Genomic DNA, 24,081 nt, shown 5'->3' on the forward strand with positions numbered 1-24,081 from the left:
AAATCACTTCCATTTGTGCCCCAGGCCTAAATTTCACACAATACGAGTCCATATGATGCCCATTTCGTCTACTCAGGCAACGTCCGAAGTGCACAAACTATGTCAATTCGTATCGCTCAGTCACGCCGCACTTAAGCGCCCACACTAAACAGCGCGTATACCCCTAGTCTTACAGTGTCCCGAGCGTGAGCGTCGGCAACCAGGCTGCGTCTGCGGGTCGCTTCGGTGGGCGCCGTCGCTGCAAACCGAATCAATCAGTCGATTTGGCGGAAAACACTGGCGTACGACACCAACGCATGCTACGGTATCGGGTGCGTGAAACAGGACCTCTGTCTGGAATCTTGGATTCAGCGGAATTCCCTGTGGCGTTGCGCTGCCGGCAGCCTGCCGCCCACCACCGCTCCACCCGCGGCGCGCCCCTCCCGGCCGGCCGCGTCCTCCTCGTCCTCCTCCTCCTCCTCAGTCTCGAGGCAGCCTTCCCCGCGGAAGGACGTGCCTGCGCCGCAGCCCAGCGCCGCTGTAACCGCGCCGGCCCCGCGACGAACGTGCTCTCGCGCGCCTCTTGGATTACTAGTGTGTGTGCCTCAAGCAGTCAGTGCGAAGTGAAGTGTGTGTGTGTGATTGAGTGATGTGCCCGCCGACATGTGACCTGTGCTAAGTGTTTCACTGCAGTTCCCACTGCGGCTTCGGCGACAGTAGTTTTCAGCCCGTTGTCGCGACAGAGATAAAAGGAGAAAGACAATGGCCACCGCCGCCGCGTTGTCGCGGGAGTCGCGGAAGAACAAGCTGCTCCTGGAGTACCCCTGCAGAGTGGAGGGCTGGCTCAACGTTTGTGGTGAGTGCGCTTTGGACTGCGTTTGCGAGCCAGCTCGCTTTGGGGAGGTGCTGGTGAACTTTGAACTTGAACACCGCCGTCCGCGACGCGTCGCTGTCACCGAGAGGCGAAAACACGGGCAGGGACTGCCCCTCCCACTCCCGCCCGGCTTGGGCCTTTTCCTTGCTAGGTTTTCCCGGGCTGCGCCACGCTGCGCCACGCTGCGCCAGGACAGTGTCCTTCCCTTTCCAACCGGCGGCGCGCGGCGCTGTCGCCTTCAGGATCGTGTACACCACACTGTCGCGCGGGGTGGCGGTGCTCGTCCGGGGCGCCTTGCTGCCTCGCCGGCCTCGCCTCGGGGACGCGGCGGTGCGGCAGGTGGCCGATGGCGCAGGTGCACCGGCAGGGCCTCGACCGACGGGACGGGACGGGACGGGGCTCGGTGTTCGGAGGGCGGGAAGGGAAGGGTCTGTCCTGCAATTAGTGCAAGCCGGTGGCCGTCCGCAACGACCGGTGTCTGGGCGTGCTGGGCCGTGCTGGCCGTGCCGGTCTGCCGGTGTAGGGGCGTGCTGGCCGTGCGAAAAGGGGCGGGTCGAGACAACAACGGCAGATCTGGAGCATCGGGCCCCTTTTATTGGAGGCCGGGCGGAATTGATGTTGTCGACACTACTCTGCCGTGGGCTGCCCTGGGCCTGGTCCGCGTAATCTTCGCGTCCTTCGCGGCCGCTTGCCTCTCTCTCTCACTCTCACTCGCACGCACACTGCAGGTTAGGAATCCAGCTCGGCCAGCCCTACCCTTCGCTGCGTGCCACCGTGCCCTGCGCCCGCGGGCGTGCTTCCAGCGTGCTTGCAGCGTGACGTCCACGCAGGCCGCCGGGCTCCAGGTTCCAGGTTCCAGGCTCCAGGAGGGCCGAGGTCCAGCCGCTGGAAAAGGGCGGGAGGCCGGAGGCCAAGGGCATCGGTCAGACCGGCCTCTCCCCTCCCTTTCCCCTCACGTGTTTGTAAACGCTGCCCTGTAGGGCTTGCCTTGCCGCCAGACACCCGTTATATTCACACTGTGTGCTACATACGAAAACCAAAAACCTCAGCACCGGGTATTCGAACCTGGTACCTTGGTGTCCCGACGGCTTCCTCAGTGTTTTAGCAGGGTTCCCGCGCGCTGAGCGCCACGCCACATGCTCCACATGAGGTGCTGCCCTAGCTTGCAGTACAGGCCCGATGCAGGCTACGTGCGGCTCACGACGTGAGGGTGTTGCGGCCGAGCCAATAGCTTCACTTCGTTTCACTTCACTTCGCTCGCCATGCTAATCCGATTCGACTCCAAGTCGAGGCAGGCCAAGGCCGCACCGCTCTTACACTATCCACTGCAGTGACTGCAGTCTGGTGTTGATTGGCGCCCATGCCGCGTATGACAAGGCAGTGCGTGGGCGCGGTGCAGCAGGCTCAAACGGTGTTCTCTCTCTCTCTCTCTCTCTCTCTCTCTCTCTCTCTCTCTCTCTCTCTCTCTCTCTCTCTCTCTCTCTCTCTCTCTCTCGCACGCACCGACGCAGCGCCCCACGAGTGCGAGAGAGACAGAGCGAGGCAGGCCGCGCAGTGCTTGTAGCTCGTGGCAAACAGCGCGCTGGCGAGTAAACACGAGGTGCGATACGCCCTGCATGGAGGGCGGGCGGAGCAAGCCGAGATAGGGACCGGGATTATTGTCTTGCTCGCTTCCCACCTGGGGGCCCGCCCCGCCCCGCCGCGCCCCGCCGCACCCCGCGAGGGGCTCCGAGGCACCTCATTACCCCTGCCATCGATCGACCTCCTCCGCCCCCTCAGCGCACCCCGTCGCCGTCCTGGGACTCGGACCTGTCGTCGCGCCGTCTTGTCTCCGCGGCTGCGGGGCTCACCACTGTCGACCCGCCAGGACCGCGTCGTCTGGCCGCGAAGTCGCAGCCTGGGCTTGGCCGTTCCAACTTGTGGTGTAGTGCCGCTGAGCACGGCGACACCTAGTTGGGCGCGCTCCTGCTGATCCCCTGGCGAGTACCGTGGAGTACCGTTGCGCCTTGTCGTGGAGGAAGTAACGGCCCCGGTGCGTGGCCTTCATGGCCTCCGTGGCCTTCGCGGCGCGTTCGTTGGCTCGGTGCTCCGTCCTCGCGCTCGGGGGCGCCGCGGCACGGCCAGGCCACAGGCCACCAAGTTGGCCGGTATGCTTTTAGTTTGGGGCACGAAAGGGAGCGCGGCAAAGTGCGACGCGCTGAGATGTTCTGTCTTCGCGGCCTCGTCCCGCCCCGCCCTGCCCTGCCCCACCCCACCCCGCCCCGCCCCGCACCGCCCCACCCCGCCACGCCACGCACCGCCCCGCCACGCCGTCTGCCCGCGCTCGCTTTGTCGCGCTGCCGGCCTCCGCGGCCAAGTTACGACCGGTGACTTGAAATACTAGCGTCAAAAGCGCGCGTGAAACGCACACCGCGCCAGCACGCCCCCGCCGCCCTCGCCGCGCTGCCCGCGGGTACACTGGTACCCGCAACCCGCTCCGCTACCGCTGCGTGAAATACGATCCGCGCGGTCCACGGAGGTAAGGGCGCTCCAGCTCGCTCCAGCAGACTGATTCCGAGAGTCGTTTTCGTCGCTCTGTCTCTCTCGCTCTTGCAGGGCGCCCCGTATTGGTGCGAGAGAGACAGAGCGACGAGGACGACCCTCGGAATCAGTGTGCAGTGGCGGGCAGAGGCAGCAAGCCAGCGAGGCACGGTGCGGCGCACCAGGCATGTGGAAACTTTCCTCGTTAGAAGAAAGTTGCTGCAAATAAGAAGAGCGGCTAGGAAAACAGTGTAGCCGGCCGGCCGGTCACGCGTCAACGAGGATCGGCGGCGATCTGCGCGCGGCGGCTGCCTGTGGCGGGGCGCGAACCCGGGCCAGCCGATTGATTCCGAGAGTCGTTTCCGTCGCTCTGTCTCTCTCGCACTCAAGGGGCGTCCCTTTAGCTGTGAGAGAGGCAGAGAGACGAAAACGACTCTCGGAATCAGTCCGCAGTCGGTCGGACAGTGGAGGAGAGCCTGGCCCGCGAATCAAACGGTGACGTGATTAATGCCGGCAGTTCTTCTCTGCCGCCTTCGCGCTGCTTTGCCTGCGATTCGGCGCGAGAGCGACAGAGACGGCATTAATGGTTCAGCGGTCCCCGCTGGCGCTCGGCTCGCAAATTTGAACCGGAGGGACGTCCGTCCGTCCGCGTCCATTTGTCAGCCGCGCCTCGCTCCCATCGCGCCACCGCGGTGGTCGCGGTCTCGGGGGGGGGGGGGGGGGGGGGCACAGTGGGCCAGAAGACCGGTGGAGGCGGCCAAAACTCTGGACGCGTTTTGAGCTCCAGAGTCGCTAAACAGGACTCGAACCGAAAGTGTGACCCCACCAATGGATTACTCTCCGAACGAGGAACCCATTGGTGGGGTCACACGGTCGGTTCGAGGCCTATTTAGCGACTCTGGAGCTCAAAACGCGTCTAGAGTTTTGGCCGCCACCACCGGTCTTCTGGTCCACTGTGCGGGGCACCGGCCGGCCGGAGGGCCCCGTCAACGTCAAGCCCCGGCCGCCCCGGCCGTCGTCCCGGCCGTCCCGCGGCGGGGGGGCGCGCTGATTGTTGTCGGGCACGTGGCACGTGCTCGTGGACGCCGCGGCGGCGTCGGCGGCGGCCTACCCGGCCGGGGGCGCTGCGCGCTGTGCCGGGGGCCGTGTCGTGGCAGCGCGGCGTCGAGCGAGGCGCGACGGACGGCGGACGGCGCGGCGAATGCAGGCATTATAATGCCGCGGTGATGACAGGGCGGGGTGCGCCGCCATGCAGGCCGTGCAGGCCGTGCAGGACACGGCCAGGATGTGATGTGATGTATTCTGTCTGCGGGCAGGGCGGGCAGGGCCTGCAGGATGTGCTGCGCCGCGAGCCCTGCCCAGCCCTGCCCACCCAGGACAATCCACCACAAATAAAAAAAGAGGAAAGGGCGGGAAAAGGCCGAAAAAAGAGAGACGATAATAGAGTTAGCATGGCGGTGGACGCGCCGGCAACGAGAGGGCGCCTGGACGAACGGCGGTAAAACTGTTCCGGCGAAGGGCACTAGAGGCACTCGCGAAAAGCGCAATTCTCGTGCTGCTGCGAACTTGGCGACTCGTACTGCTGGACGGCGTGGACCGACGAGTGTACCGCGCGGTGCCCATGGCGGCGCCCATGGCGGTCCGTCCCATGGCGGTGCCCGCAGCCGCTTCGGGCAACGCTCAACGCGGGGCGTCCAAAAAACAAAGCCTATATTGGCCCGGCCAGGACCAATGTCTTGTATGGAAGGGGGAAAGAGGGGGGGGGGACTGTAGCGGTCCAACCGGTACCCAGCACGTGCGTCTCAGCGCTGGAAGATACTCGTCGCGCCTTTTCTAACTCTGTCTGTCCGCCTGCGTGCCCGTCTGTTCGTCTGTCTGTCCGTCTGTCTGTCTGCCTGTCCGCCTCCTCGGAGTGGCCCCTGGCCCTGCCCCAAAGTCGCGCCCTAGTTGAAGGTTCCTCCCGATTGCCGGCTTCGCTCGCGCGATCTCTCTGTCTAGCGCCCCGCGGCGTGTATCTGTAGACTGATTCCGAGAGACTTTTTCGTCGCTCTGTCTCTCTCGCACCTTTCCGGGACGACCCATGAGTGTGAGAGAGACAGAGCGACGGAAACGACTCTCGGAGTCAGTCTGCTGGCGGCCGGATATGGCGGACGTCGACGACGGCCTGGATGGAGTCGACGCCGCGGGGCAGGCCGCGGGGCGGGCCGGCCGGCCGGTGTGTTTGCCCAGGACGCCCAGGACAAGGAAGACACGGCCGCGGACACCGACCGGACCGACATCGCGCACCGCGCTGAACTAGGTCGACGGGCGTTAATCATGGAGCTCTACATGACGCGCTCGAAGTGGCCGCGAGGTGCGGGCTTCTCTAGGCGCTCGTCTATTTGGTCGCCTTTGTTTCGACGCGTTTCTTCGGAAGTGTGCCGCGCGAGGCGCCGAGGCCGAGGGGCCATTAACTGCCCTCGGATTATCCATTAGGCCCCTTACGGGCCTCACGCCTTACGGTGCGGCTCCCACACGGGCGGCCGAAAAAAAGTCCTCGGAACCCCGAAATGACGGACTCTTTATTTTTGGTACGGTATTTAAAACAGGCGCAGCCAGTGGTTCCTGAGTGGTTTTCCACGGGAGTGCTTCATGACCAGCGCAACCACGGCCGGCAGTCTTCACACTTGTCCACTCTGTTTTTCTCCGGGATAATCCGACAGAGGGCGGAAAAGCAACCCGTGGCGGTGTGGCGGTCGGATTTGGCCAATCAGGGCGCTGCACGGTGGGGCGGCCGGCGTGTCACCCGTGTCACGGAGTAACGGCTCGGCATTGTCCGGCCGGGCGTGGCAGCGCGGCAGGCTGATGAGTTCACCGCGCGGCCGCGTGACACGAGACGCCACGTGACAACGTGACGTGACACGTGACGTGACGAGCCAGATGGCGATGACGGTGTGTGGGGGGTGCTGCTGGACCGCCCATCAGGACCTCGCTTCCAACGCGAAAACGTTTTGCCGTGGCGGCCGCGGAAAAGCGGAAAAGTCGCGCGGCAGTGTGGTGGCCGTTTTGGGCCGGATGCGGCGCCAGCGGGATTCGAACCCGCGGCCCGCCCCGCGCCGCCGGAAGCAGTAAGCCAGCCTGTTTAGTCGAGGGGCCCAGCCAGGCCGACGAGGGGGCAGTGGCTTGGCTAGCGCGGCTAGGGGCGCCGCCGGCTAGCCAGGCCGGCGGCCGCGGCGTCCGGAAGGGCTCAGCCAGCAACGCACACGCACGGACAACCCGCAGAGTAAATATTTGTGTATTTTTAGCGGAGGCGGCACAGTGTACGTGCGAGGCAACGAACAAGCCGTGCTTGGGGAGGGGCGGCATCGCTGGACCTCGGCTTGGGGTGGCCGGACCAGAGCACGAGTGCAGACTACGAGAGGCCGCCTTAAGTGAAAGTAAAGGGAGACCCGCCCCACCGGGGCTGCAATTTGTACCACCAAATAATTCAGGTTGGGCAGCTCGTGCCTCGACGCGGGCGAGGATGCAGTGCGGTGCAGCGGGGTTGTCCGCGCTGCTCGGCAAGGCTCGGCGGCTCGGCGTCCCACCCCCGAAGCACGGCGGCGTCATATCAGACCGACAGCCCGCCGCCGTTGCCCTGACCTTTTCAGCGCTGTCGGCCTGTCGTCCTGTCGGCGAGCTGCCGCCGGTACCGCCCCTCGCGCCGCCCCCCGCGCCGCCCCCCGCGCCGCCCCCCGCCACCAGCGCCGGGAGCGCCGCCTGGCATTTCAGCGGCCGTCAAAGCCAGCCGAAGCCGCGGCCGCGCCCCCACTGGAAGCCGAAAGCCGAAAGCCGAAAGCCGGAGCGGAAAGCGCTGCAGGCCGGCCGGTGTGGCGCGGCCAACTTCGCTGGGATCAACTCGTTATTTATTCATTAAAAACGGCGCCTGCCTCTCGCAGCAGCTTGGAGACAGACAGGCAGAAACAGACGGACAGACAGACAGAGACAGATAAACAGACAGGCAGACAGATAGACAGACAGGCTGGAAAATTGGAGAAGACCAGGCAAGCCGGCCGGACTGGGCCAGGGCAGCCAGGGCGGTGGGGTGGGGGTAGGGTAATGCACACCCCCAGGGTGGGAGGTCGCGGATCGCTGGATGAGCCACGGCCTGCCACGGCCTGCCTCGGTCGATACGGCAGTCGGAGTCTGTGTCCGCGGCGCTGCACTGCATGTGTCATATGCAATGCACCCTCCAAAGAAAAAGAAGAAAAAACTCCCGCGGGTCTGCGCACGCGCAGCGGGCCGCGGTCTGCAGCGGGAGCGCGGGGAGTTTAACGGCAAGCCGTCGACATATTTCGTCGTATTTACGACTGTGTCGTCTGCACTCCGGGGAGGGCGGCTAGGCGTGGATGCATCTCGACGGCGGCCTCGCAAGGAAGAGGGTAGGGTGGGGGCGGGGTGGCAGCGCGACGACGCAGCTCGTGGAGGAGAGACGCGGAGGAACCGCGGGCAGCAGCGTGGCGACGGCGACACGGCGCCGAGCCGAACCCACCCATTATGCGCGTGTGTGTGTGTGTTTCTGTGTGAATGCGAAAGGTCACAGGGAGCAGCAGAAACATTGGAACGGGATAATGGGTCCGTGCAGCGCATTAGGCGCGAGCTTATTGACTTAGAACGGCGAACACGGCAACACATGTCCGGCTCGGAATAAATAAATAATGGACTCGTGCGTGCCAGCGTGCCGATAGCGGATAGCGCCGAACTCGCCAGTTATTTTCACTGAGTTCTCCAGCGTGGCGGTGATTCCCGAAGTCCTGATGGAATGGGTGACGCTGCAGACTGATTCCGAGAGGCGTTTTCGTCGCGCCGTCTCTCTCGCACTCATGGGACGTTCCGTGTAAGTGCGAGAGGGACAGAGCGACGAAAACGAATTCTCGGAATCGGCGTGCTGGCCGCGCCCCGGGGCCGCGAGCACCACGGCGAAGAGCCTCTCGATCGAAATGAAGTCGTAAAGAGCGTCACCGCGGCCACGCGACGCTGGTCGCCAAGGCCGTCCTCGTCCACGCCGTCCACGCCCATCACGGACGGGACGCCGTCGGCGTGCTCGGCGTCGCCGCCAGCGCCGTTCCGTCCCGCCCGGCTTTTTTGTGTCCTGCAGCGCAATTGCCGTCCAATTAAAGGATAAGGCGATCCGCACTCGGGCGTGGTGCCCTGCCGCGCCGTGCCGCGCCGTGCCGTGCCGTGCCGGATCGCTGGGGGGCGGCGCTGGGCCACACCCACGCCCCACGGGCCCCACGGGGACAGCCTGGGCGGCGAGCCGGGCGGCGTGGGGCAAAGCAAACGAAATCAAGGCGCCGGGGATAACTTTTGCCTTGTTTCCCTTGGCTTGCTTGCCCAGCTTGCGCAGCTTGCGCAAGGATTCTCCCCTCTACGCCCCACTCTGCGCCGAGACGCCGCCGCCACGCCGCCAGGGCACATCACTGCAGGAAGCTGGAGAGCCCAAATCAAATTGCGAGACTCGAGTGAAAAGCAAATCAAATAACGTGTCAAGTTCCCCTTCCCTACTCAGTCACTACCGCGCTGGGGCTTCTCGGCAAAGGCACGCACTCCCACACACTGACGCACACAGGCGCACACACACAAACACACGTGCGCACACACGCCGTAACGCACTCGGCGGTGCTGGAAATGTGATTTCAGTTCGCCGGTTGGCGCAATTTTTCCGTGGAGGGCGTTGAGTTCAATGAAGCGGTTTTGGCCAGCCAAGCGGATTTCGTGTGCCCCTCGTCCGCTCCGCGTTGGCCGAGGGACCGGCGGCTAAGTGTGCTTTATCGTGTCCAATGCCGGAATTTTGGCTTAGGCTGCGTGTCAGGTCGTAAAACGGTCCATAATAGTTTTGGGGTGAGCCTACCGCGCCAAGTCGGCCCCGCCCCGCCCCGCCCCGCCCCGCCCCGCCCCGCCCCGCTCCGCCCTCCATTGTGCCACCCCAGCTCTGCGCTGCCCGCGAATCGGCGTCCGATTAGACTTGCCGCGTGCTGCTGCGCCGCCGTGCCCGGCGAGGCAAAAAAGAGCATCGCCTCCTCCTCGCCGACATGCAGCGCATGCTGCACCCCGAGAGCACCCCGGCCACTCCTGCCACCGACGTTTACGTCGCTTCCGCCCATAAAGTAGGCAGCCGTTGTAGCGCGCTGCGCCGACGCGGAAGCCGTGGCCGTGGACCACCCCCCGCCAACAACGGCGAGGGCCTGGCACTCGGAGCTCGCCAGACCAAGGGGCGCCGGAGGGGCGAGCAACCCGGAAAAGTGTGCTGCTGCACTGTGAGCCAAGTGACAAAGGCATACCCAACAAAAAGTTTTCATCAAAATTATTTCTATGAAAATGCGTTAAACATTTTTTTGACGGTGGACCTACGGGACCGTCGCTGCACCGTACTGGGATTGGGAGCGTTTGTCTTCCCTTCGACGTGAGCACGCAGCGCGCAGCACGCATCGCCACTTCCGGCTTGGCTTCCGTCCGGGACTCCGTCCGGGGCGTCGGGGCGTCCTCTATGGAGCGGGCCGGGCTGGGTCGGGCTGGGCCCCTCGGGCTGCGACACTGTAATGGAGACAGAGACGCCTGCTTGTCGGAATATCTCTCTCAGCCCCACAGCCTTACCGTATTGACTGCGGCGTCAGCGCGTTATATTTTGGCAGCGGCTGTACCCCGTGAACCTGACCCTCTGATCCGTGGGTCCGTGGGTCCGTGGGGCGAATCCGGACTAGCCTGGGGTGTGCGCGGAATGTCGCTGCCGTGGTGCCACACAGTGGGCCAGAAGACCGGTGGAGGCGGCCAAAACTCTAGACGCGTTTTGAGCTCCAGAGTCGCTAAATAGGCCTCGAACCGACCGTGTGACCCCACCAATGGATTGCTCTCCGAACGAGGAATCCATTGGTGGGATCACGCGTGCGATTCGAGTCCTATTTAGCGACTCTGGAGCTCAAAACGCGTCTAGAGTTTTGGCCCCTCCACCGGTCTTCTGGCCCACTGTGTGCCAGGAGCGAGGGGATGCTGGCCGGGAGGGTGAGGAAGGGGAGGCTGCCGGGGTCGAAGCTTGCGCTGGGCGGGGCGGCGGGGCGGGGCGGGGCGGGGCGGCGGGGCGGGGCGGGGCGGGCGGGGCGGTGCACTTGCTGGAACAGCCCCGCCAGCTTGCTTGCCTGCGACCTGCTCATCCCCGCTCTAAAGCCATTCGCTACGCGGCCTGCATTTTATCCCCCCATTTCGCGGCCCGGCTTGGCCGGGTTCGCTGGGCGCGGTGTGCGCGCGACGCCAGACGCCACGCCGTGGTTGTCGGGGTCGGGGCCCTCCCGGGGACCCTCTCCGAAAGCACTGCAGCTCTGCGCTGGCGCGGCTGGCGCCCCCGGCCGCTCATTTCCTTAATCGAATCCGTCTGGACTCGACTGGAAAGCTGGAAAGCGCTAACGACCTCCTGCTGCGCGCTGCGCGCTGCGCCCCGCACCGGGGACAGTGTCCCAGAGACGCCGCCGGCCGGGCGGGGCCTTCCCTTCAATTTGGACCGGGAATTGAATGGGAGCCAGAGGGTGCCCGATCTGATACCGCAAGCAGCGTGAAAACGCCCCCGCGCCTGGTCAGCACCGCAGCAGGCTGATTCCGAGAGTCCTTTTCGTCGCTCCGTCTCTCTCGCACCCATAGGGCTTGCTGTATAGGTGCGAGAGAGACAGAACGACGGAATGAATTTCAGAGTCGGTCTGCAGCGCGTGCGTCGGGCCGGCTTTCCCTAGGGACGGCTCCTCTGGGCGCGTCGGCGCGGCGGGCGTGGTATTTAAATGTCACACTTCACGCCTCCCCCGGCGATAAGCCGAGGCCGCCGTCATCCCCTGCATCATTACGAGGCGCACCCTCCGCGCGGCGCGCTGCCTCGGCGCGTGCCTCGCAATGGCTTTCCGATGATCGGCGACGCGGAGCGCGGCCTCGATGATGTGGCGACGGCACATCATCAGCGTTGCGGGACCACAACGAGTACCTGCCGGCGACGGCGTGCCGCGGTCGTGAGCCGCCGGCCACCCAGGCGGCAGGGCTGCGCGGCCAGACCGCCGCCACTCCATCTTGTCCTGCATGTTGTGCTTGTAGTTGCCGGTCTCGTTGGCGGCGAGCGAGACGGCCCGCACGCCCGCGCGCTCCCCGCCCTGGCCGCCCTGGCCCCCGCATCGCGTGAGGCGAAACTAAACTAAAGCCTTTGCCGATATCGCTTTCGAGCCGCGAGACTCCGAGGGGCAAGGGGCGTTGCTCTGGTTGGCTCCGCGGGGCGGCGCGGCGCGGCGAGCACCGATTCCGCACCGCGCTGTAGTTCACTGATTCCCAGAGTCGTTTCCGTCGCTTTGTCTCTCTCGCGCCCATGCGGCTCGCCCCATGTGTGCTAGGGAGACAGCACGATGAAGACGACTCTCGGAATCAGTCTGCTGCATCGGGCGTCGTAAAGAGATTCGCTTACGGCTTCACAATGCGAGCTCGAGCGGCAGAGCGGCGCAGGCAGGGCTTCCGCCTATCCCTGGGCCTGGGGGTGGCCGTCACCCTCGTGTTATGTGTGCCGCGCCTCCCCCCCCCCCTCCCCTCGGCGCCTTGTCTGTTGTCTTTGCCGGTGGCTCTTCCGTGTTGCTGCTCTGTGCTTCAGCTCATTGCACGCTTCAGGGGCGCCGCGGGGGAAGGGGAGCGGGCGCAAGTCGCGGGCACGGCACGGCGCGGCGCACGGCGGCGCAGGCCTGCGGTGGGGCTCGCCTGCCTTGCCGCTCGCCGCCACCGACACTGTACTTGTCGTCCACCGACGCCGCGGTGCCATCCGCACGGAAACCGCGAGTTCAGAGAAATTTGTTGAGTACAAAAAGGAAAAACTCACTTAAATTTCGCCAGAAAAAGGACCGCCTATGGTTCTTGCAGCCGGTAGTCTCATTTTCTTGCGCAGCTCCCTCACAGCGGTCACCGCTGGCGTTGTTTCATCCCCCACTCGGTGGCGTGGTTGGCCCCTGTTGGCCCGCCCCCTTTCCGCTCACACACCCTTAATCGCATTTCGGGGCCCGGGTGAGCCTTGGCCCCGGGGCTCGGGGCACGGGACGGCGGCAGCCCTCGCCGGCCGAGCAGAAATGCCGTCGAGTGGAGAAATCAATCCGGGGCGGAAGAGGAGAGGTCACTCCTTGAGCGGGCCGGGGAACAGAGAGCAAAGCACACACAATGGGCCGGGCCTTGCTGCTCGTATCGTCCTCGGCCACCGCTTTTCGGGCGCCGTCTCGTCGCTGTCTCTCTCGCACCACTCGGGGACGCCGGGAAGCCCCATTAGTGCGAGAGAGACCGTCGTGGACCACGACGCGTGGCCGGCGTGGCCGGGATGCGGGCGCCTCGATTGTTCGCCTTAATTTGCCATTGTGCCTGACCGGGCTGGGCGCTGGGCGGCTGGGCCGATAGGTGTGATCCTGGTTATTGCTTTTCGCCAATCCGGCCTCGGTGGCGTGCCGCTGTGATGGATTTGCGGGCCGACGCCGACGCTGCAGACTGGTTCCGAGAGTCGTTTTCGTCGCTCTGCTTCTCTCGCACTCAAGGGACGCCCCGTACAAACGCGAGAGAGACAGAGCGACGAAAACGACTCTCGGAATCAGTCTACTGATGCGCGTGTAATATGCGTCCTGGCAGCGCGCCGCGCCGCGCCACTGTGTGTGCTTGTGTGTTTTGGGAGGCGTGAAGGCTGGTAGAACAGCATCATCACGCCCACGACGTCCTACACGTCGTCTGGAGGTTTACCAGTGTTTGTCCGGCGAGCGGAGCTTGCGGAGCGGGGGGACTCGCTGGCCACGTCACCGGGACGGTGCACTAGAGCTCCTCCTTCGCGAGGGAGGCTCGTCGTGTTCTTGACCCCCACCACGGCAGCAGCTGCCATCCGGCCCCTCGCGTCATCGGCGACGCTCAGGGTCACGCCGGGGCACGGCCGTCGCGACGAGGACCTCCAAGACCTCGCGCGACGCGACGCCGCCGCTCCACGCCTCTTTTTTGTCGTCTGCCCTCGTACTTGTGTACCTGGGGCCGAAATCAATTACGAGTGTCGCGGTCGCCACGTCGCCACTCCGTTCCCACGCCGTCGGCGTCCTGGAGGCGTCCCGACGGCGTCCCGACGGCGTCCTACAGTCCAATTGCGGCGCGGCCGGCGGTCTGGCCGCCCGGTCGAGGGTCGTTATTTCGGCGCAGCCGACTACCGCAAATGATTCTGCCTTCGCTGCCCTCCGCGCGCGCGACGGCGGCGGCCTCAGCGGCACCCTCGCGCTGCTCCGCGCCTCCACGCCAAGACCGCGCTCGCCTCGCCACCCAAGGCCCGCCGCGGCCCCGCGTCCACTCCATCCAGTCCATCAGCGCGAAGGGAGTCCGCCTCATGATCCGCCGCCACGATGTCCGGTCACGGAGTCAGTCGGGGGGAGCAGCGCGGCGCGCTGACCGCCGCCGCCGCCTGATCGTGCCGCGACCGGACGGTTACGGAATTAAAACAAATTCGCAAAGAAACCAAATGATCAAAAAGACCAGGGGCAGTGTTTGAACTTGGAACCTGCTGTTTACGAACCGGCGTGCGAAGCCACTCGGCTACGCCGCGACGGTGATTCCGCTGGCGGGCGGCACGCGGTGTGGTCTGTGCGATCGGCGGTGCGGTGAGGCCCCGGCGGGGCCGTTTGGCCGGCAATAGCCATCCATAGAGCGAGTCAAAACACGGGGCGGGGCGGGGCGTTCTCAAGACGGCGGGAATGTGCGGGCGCCAGACCGCCTCCTCGCTGATTTGTGCTCATCACCCCTCGGGGGCTCGGCCCCGCTCGGCCCGAAGGGCTTGCAGGCCGTGATGGTGGTCGGCGGCAGCCGGCTCGCCGGACCCTGCCTGTTTCTCGCTGCGAAGGATCGTTCCTTCGCTCTGTCTCCCTCGCACCCCTACGGAGCGCCCTAGGAGTGCGACAGAGACAGAGCGACGAAACGATCGTTCGGAATCGCAGGTGAGCGCTCTAGAAGCAGGGCGCTCTGAAGTGGAGGATGACAGGTCGACGGCCGCGGACGACGGCGTGCTCCGTGCCGCGAGGACTTTATGCTCGGAGGGTGGGCCCACTGGGCACTGGGCCGACCATTAGGAGAAGGCACGACACCAGAAAGACAAATAGGAAATGAGAAATTTCTTTGCTGCGAGGCGCGCGCGTCCCCTCGTCTCTTAACTGCTGTGGGGCCGCGGGGCCTCGGATGAGACGAGGAGGCTCGAGCGGCGCGGACCCCAGGAGGAGGCCGAGGGCCGAGGGCAGGACTTGTTGACGGGGGGCTTAGGGTCCGCCATTAGGAGTGTGTGTGTGTCTGTGTCTGTCTGTCTGTGTCTGTGTGCGCACGCGCGCTCTGTGGAAATGAAGCACGTGACGCCTGCGAGATGAAGAAAACGCATGGGAGACGAGGCGCGCAGCCCCCGGCCCCAAACAGCTGCCTACCTCCCAGGCGTCTCCACCACCTCAGCGCCGTGCTGCGCCATTCAGCGCTCGGAGGGTCGATGCACCCCTGCTTGGTCCTGCCTGGGCCCGCCGCCTGGGCCCGCCGCCGCCCCCGGCGCGGACATCAAAGGCGTCTTCGTCTAGGCCGATCTGCATATCTCTGCATAATCCGGCGGAGTCCGCTGGAGTTCGGGTGGACGCGGTGCAATTCAGCTGCTCGTTACTTGTCAGCCCGGCCCGGCCGAGGCCCGGCATGGCCATACAGGGCCTGGGCCGGCCCATGGGGCCAGCCATGGGGCAGCCTGCCGGCCTGCCGGGCCGTTACGGCGTCGTAAGGCACTGGGCCGCCGGCCGGGCCGCTGGACGGACGGACGGCCCGGTTGAATGGATGTCCCTTTGAGCCTTCAGGTGGCCGACGGCCGACGTGCGGGCCGCCGGGGCGGGGCTGGCGGGGCCAGGGCGTCCAGGACGGCCAGGGCGGGGCGGGGCCTGATTGAGAATTATTATCACCATCGGCATACTGGCCGTGAGGCCTTGCACTCCTTGCACCATCTGGCGCGTCGCCGGGCCGGCCGCGCTGCAGTCGCGCTGTCGCCAATGCAACGCGTCTGCCTGTTGTCCGTCAAGTGTGGCGTCGCGAACGGTGCACCACGGTGCACCTGGAGGCCTCCCGGCAGGGCTGCTGGCCGATTCCGAGAGCCGTTTTCGCCGCTCTGTCTCCCTCGCGCTCATGGGGCGGCCCGTGCGGGTGCGAGAGAGACAGAACGACGAAAACGGCTCTCGGAAACAGTCTGCACAGCGACGTGTTGCGCCCGTTTTGGCGACGGCTCGCGAGCCGCCCCGCCCCCCCGCATGGCGCTGCACCTTGCCTTGGCCACGGCGAGGGCGTGGCGGAGGGACGGCCGCCTGGAGGGTAGGTACGCCACGGGCAGGGCGTTGATCGGCTGCGGGCCGCGACGGATACAGATACAAAACACATTAGCGGAATGGACCCAGCCAACACGATAAATATCCCGCCACCAGCCTTCGCCCCCCGCGCTCTTCTTTGTTGTTTTTTCGTGGGTGTTTGTAAATTGCCCCCGAAATGGCTTTCGCTAACGCTCTCGGCCGGCGGTGGATCACCTGCGTCAGTGTGTCTACGAGCATGTCTGTGTGTGCGTGCGTGTGCCGAGCGGAGCGCGAGGTAGACAGAGCGCGGTCGAGGCGGCGGGGCGGCGTTCGGCGGCGGGCCGTTGTGCCCGATCAGAGTTTCAGTCGACTTGAAAGCGATAAATCAGGGAGGGACGGGCGACGCGCCGCCGAGGGGGCAGAGGGGCGTTATTTATAACGGGGGCAGGCCGCGGGCCGGCGGGGCAGGGGGCGTTTAAGTTCCGATTGCCCCCTCCCCCCGACCAGGACCCGCCAGGACCCCGACGGTGACACGGTGGCGTGCCGCCACTGCGCCGCGCGCCACACACCATTAGCACGCCCTTATTGGCCTCGTTTGGCTGCTGCAGGACAGCACACTGATTTCGAGAGTCGTTTTCGTCGCTCTGGCTCCCTCGCACCTATACGGGACGCCCCTTGAGTGCGAGAGAGACGGATCGACGAAAACGACTCTCGGAATCAGTGTGCAGGTGCCGCGTGTAAACACAGTGGCGGCGCAACCAGGCTCGGACTGGCCCCCAAAAGGCCCCGGCAGATAAGACCGCAAAAGGCCCCCGATCATCATTGTTTTTACCCTTCATGACCAACTTTGTGAGGCTGCCGCTCCCACACAAGTTGCGGTCAATAGCCTTCCCGTACAGGACATGAAAGACTAGGGTCTTAAGAATTCTAGGGCGTCGAGGGAGGCCTTTTACGGCAACTAGATTGGACACAGTGGACACCCAAAGTCAGCAAAATCAGCAAATTTCCGATATTCGACTACTTTTTGACCAACTTGGTCGGAAAATCATTGCGGTCAAAGGCAAAATCGTTGTGGTCAACGTCTTCCCTATACAGGGCATGAAAGAGTAGGGTCTTGAGAATACTAGGACGTTGAGGGAGGCCTTTTACGGCAACTAGATTGGACACAGTGGCCGTCCAAAGTCAGCAAAATCAGCAAATTTCCGAGATTCGACCACTTTTTCACCAACTTTGGTCCCTAAATCGTTGCGGTCAAAGGCAAAATCGTTGTGGTCAACGTCTTCCCGATACAGGGCATGAAAGAGTAGGGTCTTAAGAATACTAGGACGTCGAGGGAGGCCGTTGGCCGCTACTAGATCGAAGCAGTGGCCGCTCAAATTCAGCGAAAACGGCTACTTTCGGAGATTCAATCACTTTTTGACCAACTTCGTGACGTTACTGGTCACAAATCCAAAGGCCCCGGCAGATTTTTCTGCCTGTCTGCCCTGGCCAGTCCGAGCCTGGGCGCAACCTGCGCGTTAGTGACGTCACGGCGTCGCCATGATGTCACCGCGCTGCACGCCACTGCACTGTCAGGGCCTCGGCCAGGGCCTCGGCCGGGGCGTGAGGGCGTGTCCTCCGCGCCGAGCCCCTCCCTCCCCGCAGCCGCGAGCCCTGCGCGAGTCAACGAACTGTTGCACCTGGACGCGAGACGTGTGCTGCTGAGTCAGGCTGGCCGGGCCGAAAAGCGGCGCCGCCATCGTCGGCGTGCTCTCCGCTGTGGCAGGACGCGGAGGCCAGCGGAGGCCACGGGATTTGGGATGGGATTCGGTTTTCGCCGTTTTCGCTCAGACCATCACTGCGCGGTGCGGCGGCCGCGGCGGTCGAATGATGAGGAAATGGGACTGCGATTGGAGGTCCGGTCTGGTCCGGCAGCAGGCTGCGGTCTGGCCGATAACGCGGTGCGGGCGAGGAAGGGTCTGCGGTGGCGGCGCAGAGGCAGCAGTCGCCTGGCGGCCAGGCCACACCACGCGAGCGCCGCGCGCCGCGCATGCATGCAGGTCCAACCGGGCCCAGGATTGAATTGAAAAATTATCGGTGCGAATCGAAAAATAATCAGGGTGAATTTGAAAAATAGTCGGTAAAAATATGAATTTCGAAAATTGAATTTTGACGTCATTATGCCTATTTCCTGCTTGTTTCTCGTACTGCTTTGACCACGACTTTTTATTCATTGCATTCTTTCCTTTTCCCGCCCGGGCTGTCGCGCGGCATCACGGTGTGATGGCCCGGCAGAGTGAATGGACCCGTCTCTCTCGCACTCGCACTCACGGGGCGTCTGGAATGGGTGAAAGAGAGACAGAGCAACGGAGCCAGCTCTGCGAGGCACTGCTGCTACCCGCGCGACCTGCCCGTCCTAATCACATGCCTGGATATTAATTATACGCCGCGCACCGCCTCCGACCTGCAGGCTGTCTCTCTCCCACTCACTGGACGCCCCATAGTGAGTGCAAGAGAGAGAGAATGAGAGAGAGAGAGAGAAGAGAGAGAGAGAGAGAGAGAGAGAGAGAGAGAGAGAGAGAGAGAGAGAGAGAGAGAGAGAGAGAGAGAGAGAGAGAGAGAGAGAGAGCTCCCGCGCCACGGCGCCACGTACGAGACTAACGGCCGAGTAATCCCACTGATTCGGCCAAAATAGCCCGAATGGTCCGAGAGTCCGAGCGGTTCACAGAGGGTCCGCCGGGTCGCGGTGCAGCGCCCGAGGCAGCACGGCGAGATATTTCGGAGAGACGCTCTGTCTCTCTTGCACCTCTAAGGAACAGGGCGCCGAAACGACTCTTTGAATTCAGACTGCAGCAGGACCAGCGACCAGGGCTTGAAGAACCCCGCGAGCCTTTTGTACAGACAGCCGACCGAGCGACGCCCTATCCCAGTGGTTCTCAACCTTAGGGTCGCGACCCCAAGTGGGGTCGCGAAAAAATTTTAAGGGGTCGCGGCGAGGTAGCTGGGGTCGTGTTTTGGGCCGATTTTAAGCAGCCACTGCGTCTGATCCGAGGCGGGCATTTTGCTCCCTTAACCGGCAATTGGTCTTTGAACCTTCCTTTAGCATGCCTTTGTTACGGAGTGTGATTATCAGTCTTAGTTTGGGAGCAGTATTGTCTCAAAGTTTACCAAAACGGTCAGAAACGTCTTTGAAAAATCGTGTTTTGGGCCTATTTTAAGCAGCCACTGCGTCTGACCCGAGGCCGTATTTCGTCCTCCTTCAACGGGCAATTGGTCTTTGGACCTTCTTTTAGCATGCCTTTGTTACGGAGTGTGATTATCAGTCTTAGTTTGGGAGCAGTATTGTCTCAAAGTTGGCCGAAACGCTCAGTAATGTCTTTGAAAAATCGTTGTGCCTGTTTTGGTCAACTTTGAGACAATACTGCTCCCAAACTAAGACTGATAATCGCATTCCGTAACAGGGGCATGCTAAAGGAAGGTCCAAAGACCAATTGCCCGTTGAGGGAGCAAAATGCCCGCCTCGGATCAGACGCAGTGGCTGCTTAAAATCGACCCAAAACATGATTTTTTAAAGACATTTCTGAGCGTTTTGGCCAACTTTGAGACAATACTGCTCCCAAACTAAGACTGATAATCGCACTCCGTAACAGAGGCATGCTAAAGGAAGGTCCAAAGACCAATTGCCCGTTGAGGGAGCAAAATGCCCGCCTCGGATCAGACGCAGTGGCTGCTTAAAATCGACCCAAAACATGATTTTTTAAAGACATTTCTGAGCGTTTTGGCCAACTTTGAGACAATACTGCTCCCAAACTAAGACTGATAATCGCACTCCGTAACAGAGGCATGCTAAAGGAAGGTCCAAAGACCAATTGCCCGTTGAGGGAGCAAAATGCCCGCCTCGGATCAGACGCAGTGGCTGCTTAAAATCGACCCAAAACATGATTTTTTAAAGACATTTCTGAGCGTTTTGGCCAACTTTGAGACAATACTGCTCCCAAACTAAGACTGATAATCGCACTCCGTAACAGAGGCATGCTAAAGGAAGGTCCAAAGACCAATTGCCCGTTGAGGGAGCAAAATGCCCGCCTCGGATCAGACGCAGTGGCATGCTAAAGGAGGGGTCCCGTGGGGTCGCAAAACTTTTCCTGGGGGTCGCGGAAATTTTTGGCTACAAATTTGGGGTCGCGAGTCGAGAAAGGTTGAGAACCGCTGCCCTATCCCTAGTCCGCCCGCGTCCGCGGCCCCGCGTTGGGAAACCGCGCTCGACTCGGATAAGCGATCATCCGCCGGGAAAGTTAACCGCGGCAACGCGTTGCAAGACAGATAGATAACCGCCCTGCTGCCGCGCTGCGCCCTGGGCCCTACACAACAAGGCGCGAAAAGTCTCGCCGACCGGCCACGATTTATTGATGCTCTATCTCTTTTCTTTCCCCGGGGCGCATGCGTCGGCGGCAGCGTTTCCCTGACTGTCGACAACCCGCGCGGCCGGCCGGGGCAGACTTCGGACAAAGACGGTTGCGCAACACTGTAACACTGTCACCGCCACGCTGCTGAACCCCGAATCCAGATTCTGGAAGGGCCCCGCCAGGGCCCCGCGGCCGCGGTGACGACACACTAGTCCACACTGGTCGGCAGCGCGTACGGGGCGGCCGAGCAGGTCGGCGACGACGACGGCGACTACGACGCCGATGACGATGACGACGACGACGGAGAGCATCTCCAGGCCGCCCACGTACTCGGCTAAATGAGAGAAGTTGCCGCGCGCCGCGCAGGGGCTGGAATATTATTGCCGTTTCTGGGAATTTAAGGCCACTGGCGGTAGGGGTGGGGCGCAGCACGCTCCCCGCGCTCCTCGGCCCCACTCGCTGTAAACACGCCGGGCCTCCGCATGGTGCGGCCCCGGCCAAAAGTTGGTAAACCCGCAGCGTTAAACCCGCCGGATATTACAGTTCGCACGCCGAAAGGGTAGTATTAAACTTTTGGACGCGGTTCGGCGAAACAATGATTGGTGAGCGGGCCCACTACACTGGGGATAGTCGTGAAACGGCATGATGGACAGGCCACGCCGAGCCGCGCGAGGTGGAGTGGATCTGGCCGTTTGACCCAGGCCTCGGCCAGCCCGAGCGATTCAGAAGAGTGGTTTTTCGTTCTGTCTCTCTCGCACCCTCATGGAGAACCCCCTGAGTGCGACAGAGACAGAGCGACGAAAAACGACTCTTCCGAATCCGTCGGGCGGCCGGTAATCGAACGCGGGGCGTGAATTAAAGAACAAACTAGCCGTCCGTCCGTTCGGATGGTTCGGAACGCAGATCGCAGCGGGAAGGCCTTTTACTTCCAATATCCAGAATTGAATTACTGCTATCGCCGGCCGATCGCCGCGGAGCCGCGGAGCCGATGGAGGACCGGAGGAACGCAGTGCGGCAGATATCGGCCCCAATCATGGCGGCAAAGAAAACGGCCCGATTAAATGGAAGCTCTGGGAAAAGCGCCGCTACCGTGTGTGTGTGTGTGTGTGTGTGTGTGTGTGTGTGTGTGTGTGTGTGTGTGTGTATGTGTGTGCGTGCGCGTGTGTGGGTGTGTGAGTGTGTTGCCGCTCGGCGCAGTGTAACCTCTTTCCGAGGACGGGTCGCGCCGCCTGCAGGTGACAGGGCGTCGTTGTGACACTGTGACACACTCCATCGAGGCGGGGCGGAGTGGCCGCGTTAGTGCGCGTGAGCGGGCCAGATTTAGAGGGGTGTTCTGGCGGCGAACATCCAATGGCTCTCAGGACGGCGAGGATGAGGACGAGGACGAGGGTGAAGACGAGGGCGTCGTGCCGCACGCGCCCCGTTTACAGCTGCGAGTCTGTCCCGCGGTCCGCGGATCGGATGACCCGCTAAGTGCTTCTGCAGCGTCTCGGCCCCGGTCGGCGCGGACACTGGGGAAAGCAAAAGCGAACAACGGACTTCCCTGGTCGACTTCGATTCCGAGAGAGACAGGCGCTGTGACGGCGCGGCGCGCGGCGTCGACTGGCCCGGAACCCCTGCGCTCCTCGAGGCAGGCAGACCCGTCGAGCAGGCCTGCGTCCGGATTGCCTAACGCCCAGGCGCCCGGCCGGCCGGAGCCGCGCGCCGTGCGGCGCGTCTGGTTCGACGGGTCGGCGATTCGAATCCCGGCTCTGCCCCAACTTTCCGTTTGCTGTCAATCGGCTCGATGCTTGGCGATGACGGCGGCGAGCTGTCGTCGATGTCGGCCTTTATCTCGCTGACGTGGGGTCAGGACGGCGGCGTGCTCCGGTGACCTCCATTCGCCGCCACGCCCCGCCCCGCCCGCCCCGCCCCGCGCGTCTAAAGTTGAACGGGCATGCTCGCCTGTCGCGTACCGGGGACTGGGGCCGGGGGAGGCGGGGCGCGGCGGGGGCGGCGTGCCGCGCGGAGTGCCCCGCCCCGCTTTGACGCTGCGATGAAGTGTGTTGGGCTATTCTCGGTGGCGATGTATCTACTGCCTGCGCGCGCACCGCCCCACCCCGCCCCGCCCCGCCCCGCCCCGCCCCACCCCGCCCCGCCCCGCCCCGCCCCGCCACGCCACGCCACGCCGTGCAAAAGGGTGCGTGTACCGCTCCGCCCGGGTAAAAAGGGGGCGATGGCTGTTCGGTGTAAAGTGTCATGTCCGCCGGTGGCAGCGCGGCCCCTGTTATGTTTAGAATGTTGTTGTTTATTTTTTTAGGGCGGGAAGGCGGTGTGATAATAATGCTAGCTCAGGTGGCGGCGGGGGCGGCCAGACAGCCTGCCACCAGGAAGCGGCGCTCTCGGCGACTAGCGGCGTTAGCGCACTCCTGGATCCTGAAGGCTGCGGTGGTGTGTGTGAGCGCGGCCTGCGGTGTGGGGCCACTCCAGAGCTGGTTTGCGGTTGGCGCTGCAGGCCCATTCCGAGAGTCGTTTTCGTCGCTCTGTCTCTCTCGCACCTACACGGGACACCCCAACGAGTGCGAGAGAGACAGAGCGACGAGAACGTCTCTCAGAATCAGCCTCCAGGACGCGTGCTCGCGACTCCGCTCACGAGGCGTGACCCCCTCCTTCGCTTGAGGAAGTGCGACGGCGAAGTGACAGGTCGTCGCCGGGCGGTGCCAGTCCCTTGAGCCCGTATCGATGACCATTGCTTCCCTGTCCGCGGCACACTTGCAGTGTCCCCACAAGTCGCGCTGGCGAAATAGCGCCGCCGCTCGTTAGGCTGGGGCATTATTTGCGCGACAACGCTCCAGAGCGAGTTCGGGCGAATTCGGCTGCCCCGACGAGGCGGAGAGAATATAAAGGCCAATCCGTTTGTGCGGACGAGCGGAAACAATAACACGTCGGAAACAAACGACTGCAGCGCAGCGGACTACCGCACCACGGCGTGGCAGCCGCGATGCAGATCAACACACACACACACACACACACACACACACACACACACACACACACACACACACACACGCACACGCACAAAGAGCTTGTCTGTGCGATATCGCTTGGCGCCTGACCCCGGCCGGCACCCCGCCAGCCCAGGCAGCCCTGGCACTGACTCGATGTGGGTCGGCCCCCGTCGTCCGCCACGTAACTCGGTGCGTTCGTGACCCCGCCGTGACCCCGCCTCGGTGCTAACAGTGTCGCGATCCTTTATTCCAAATGTCGCCGCGGTCGCTGCGTGGGGGGCTTACCTACTGGGTGAACTATTGCGAGAAAAAACAATTTCTATAACCTCATTGCGGGGGGGGGAGAAGGTTTCAGGGTTCAATTATTTATGTATTTCTTTGAACCGAACTTGTAAAGAGAGTGGCGTAGAGAAGTCTTCACAGGTCACGGATCGAAGCGCTAGAGCTGGAAATTTCAGTCACAAAATTGTTGCATTGTAAAAGGTCATGCGGGTCATGCGTTTTGTCCTTCGGAGTTGGAAATAAAACTTGGCGATTTCCTGTCTTATTTGTGGTGGAGTGCGGCCGCCCGAGGCGACTGCTTCCCAGGGCCGCGTCGCCGCGTCGCGTCGTCAAGTCCGGACAAGAGCTCATTACCACGCACGCCACTGCAAGGGCCCTCCGTGCTGCCCGCCTGGAAACGCCTGTAAATCCGCGTGGACGAGAATGCGCCTCCACAGAAATTTCCAACTGAAACGTACTCATCTTACTTTCAGAAATGTGACATTTTTTCTACATGATAGAGGTATAACACGTCTAAGGCGCCTTTGGACGTGGAAAACAATTAATAATTTCAAAAGTAAGTGCTGAGGTGGGGAGGGGGAGGGACGAATATCGCTCAAGCGCTTGTCACAGCACAGCTCAAAAGAGCTCCTTCCCGCTCCTTCCTCCTGGCGGCTGGAATGAGATGAGTTGTTTGTTTTCGCCTCTTTGCCGCGGAGGTAACAAGCGGCAACTGACGTTGC

General features: G+C 63.1%; 1 protein-coding gene across 1 annotated transcript in view; it reads left to right on the forward strand.

Annotated features, from left to right (window-relative positions):
- The first annotated feature begins 480 nt into the window (after positions 1–480).
- The window catches only part of LOC117649561 (ras GTPase-activating protein raskol-like), a 61,127-nt gene continuing 37,526 nt past the window's right edge, over positions 481–24,081 (forward strand). Inside the window, exon 1 of the mRNA XM_034392447.1 lies at positions 481–835. Coding sequence (XP_034248338.1) covers positions 742–835 — 94 coding nt within the window. The 5' untranslated portion in view covers positions 481–741. The remainder of the gene's footprint in view (positions 836–24,081) is intronic.

Source organism: Thrips palmi, unplaced genomic scaffold, assembly GCF_012932325.1.
Source record: "Thrips palmi isolate BJ-2018 unplaced genomic scaffold, TpBJ-2018v1 HiC_scaffold_4, whole genome shotgun sequence".
In the NCBI taxonomy this organism is placed as follows: Eukaryota; Metazoa; Arthropoda; class Insecta; order Thysanoptera; family Thripidae; genus Thrips; species Thrips palmi.